Genomic DNA, 2,471 nt, shown 5'->3' with positions numbered 1-2,471 from the left:
GTGAAATTCAGAGTTACTCACCCTGCGACCGCTGGGTCTGGCAGGTCTCACCCAGCAAGACGAACACCGTGGCCAGCTGTTGTAGTGGTGCAGCCCAGCCCTACAAACTCCCTTATCATTTATGCAAAGCAGAGAAAATGACTTCCCTCTTTGAAGTATAAGACATATTTCTCCCCCCCACCCTCCTTCCAAACCCTTCATGTCTTTGGAAGGTCTTGTGCTGGCCCCACAGCGGGCCGTTCCTCTGCTCTCTCAGTGGGACTCCAGGCCACATTCCTCCAAGCTGCTGAGGGCTTTGGTCTTAATGCGAAGCTTGTGAGGTAGCGCAGCGTAGCTTCGGCCCTTCAAATGATCTTCTGAAGGGCAGGGCAGGCTGCATGGGGGTAAAGGAGAAGTTTTGGGCACTTGCTGCTCATCATCTTCATCTGAGACAGTTGTGGTGTTTTCTTTGCTCACCTCAGCTGGACAGGGGGAAGGGCACAAGAAGCAGGGACTGCCTGACAAAGGCAAATGGAAAGCATGTTTGTCCAGGCAGTGGTAATTGAGGAATGGAGAACAAACTGTGGATCTGAAGCCTGCATCAAGCCTCTTTGGCTGCTGAAGGCCAGGTGTGTCCATGGGAGCTGGTTTTGAGTCACAGCTGAGGTAGTTTCTGGATGGGCCAAAAGTTTTGCAGGAAAAATCAGCTGGCTCCAGCACCTTCGGCACAAAGCTCTTGGTTGTGAAGAAGCAGGACTCCCCAGCAAAGGGTTCAGCCTCCAGGAGCGGTGAGGCCGCCCTGTGGCCTCTGAAAAAAACTCCCAGAAAGTCTTGCAGGGAGTGACCCTGGTAGGTGCTCGTGTCTGGGCTGATGAGCCCGAAGCGCAGCTTGAGGGACAGCAGCTCTGTCCTGAGGATGGCGTTCTCCTCGCTGAGGGCAGCCAGCTGGCTCTCCATGGCGAAGTCGTTGAGGCGCCTCTTCTCCCGCGAGCGCTTGGCCGCCTCGTTGTTCTTGCGCCTCTTCTCCCAGTACATGGTGTCCTTCTTCTCATCCGGCATGAACTCCCTCTTGCGCCGCGAGGGACCACTCACCTTGCGGTGGAGAAGCTTGGCCTTGCTCTGCTGAAACGCCAGGTCACCGACAGCGCCCAGCGGCGCCATGAAGTTTTCCATGGTGGTGAATGCAGCCGGGGTTCTGCCAGAATTAAACATAAAACTATTACCACCAAAGGTGCTATTGATTATTACCAATGGATTAATTAATATACCCACATAGAATCATCTAGGTTGGAAGAGACCCTTGGGATCATCGAGTCCAACCATCTCCCCTACTCTACAAAGTCATCCCCTACACCATGTCCCTCAGCACTGCATCTAAACATGGTTGTTTTATCTCAGTTGCAGTCATTTTGGAGCCCCATTTTCAAAATACCAGTAGCACATCAAAGCACTCGCATCTCACCGGTGGCTGCAAAGTCCACCAAAGGGTACCAAAAATAGGTGTATGACTGAGCAGAGCATTTTGCCAATTCAGTGAAAAATCACAAACACTTTGCCTAACGAACTTCAGCCAGGGTGATAAAAATTGCTCTCACACACTACTTATCTCCCAGTAATCTCAAACTGCTGCACAGAGGAAATTAGTCTCATTGCCCCTGTTTTACAGATAAGGCAGGCACAGGGAGAAGAAGTGATTTACCTCAGTCACATACCTTACTTAGCAGCTAAGGTCTACCCAGTCCTCAGTTTTCCCAGCACTCGCATCTCACCGGTGGCTGCAAAGTCCACCAAAGGGTACCAAAAATACGTGTATGACTGAGCAGAGCATTTTGCCAATTCAGTGAAAAATCACAAACACTTTGCCTAACGAACTTCAGCCAGGGTGATAAAAATTGCTCTCACACACTACTTATCTCCCAGTAATCTCAAACTGCTGCACAGAGGAAATTAGTCTCATTGCCCCTGTTTTACAGATAAGGCAGGCACAGGGAGAAGAAGTGATTTACCTCAGTCACATAGCTTAGTTAGCAGCTAAGGTGTACTCAGTCCTCAGTTTTCCCAAAAAACCTCTGGTACCAGCCTGGAAAGCTGGATTTGATGAAGTTTGTGATTTTGAAAGGTCTGTAAGCAAATGTGGATGAACACCATAAAAATGCCATCTAGGAGCCTGCAAGTATGTGCCTGGCAGGCGCTGAGCAGCAGCCTGGCACCAAGGGCTGGCACAGAACTGGCCACCTGGAGACAATGACCACAGCACATTCCTGACTACAGGAAGAAGCCAGCAGAGAAGACCAACGATACAGTCTAAGTTGTGAATTAAATGAGTAAAAGATCACACTCCAGACATCCCCATCTAAGCTACAAGCCTTCTGGAACACACCAATCTTCCAGGAAAGCCAGATCACCCCTCCAGAGAACTGGCCACCTGGAGACAATGACCACAGTACATCCCTGACTACAGGAAGAAGCAGAGAAGACCAATGATACAGTCT

The 2,471-nt window shown here is 50.2% G+C and overlaps 1 protein-coding gene across 1 annotated transcript; it reads right to left on the bottom strand.

Moving 5' to 3' along the window:
* Positions 1-201: 201 nt before the first annotated feature.
* Positions 202-1,152, bottom strand: LOC106899736 (nuclear factor interleukin-3-regulated protein). The gene has a single exon (XM_014961631.1). The coding sequence runs from the start codon at positions 1,150-1,152 to the stop codon at positions 253-255; it is 900 nt and encodes a 299-aa protein (XP_014817117.1). The 3' UTR covers positions 202-252.
* Between the last annotated feature and the right edge of the window lie 1,319 nt (positions 1,153-2,471).

This window comes from Calidris pugnax, unplaced genomic scaffold (assembly GCF_001431845.1).
Source record: "Calidris pugnax isolate Ruff unplaced genomic scaffold, ASM143184v1 scaffold431, whole genome shotgun sequence".
Lineage (NCBI taxonomy): Eukaryota > Metazoa > Chordata > Aves > Charadriiformes > Scolopacidae > Calidris > Calidris pugnax.
This window is presented reverse-complemented; position numbering and strand designations above follow the sequence as displayed.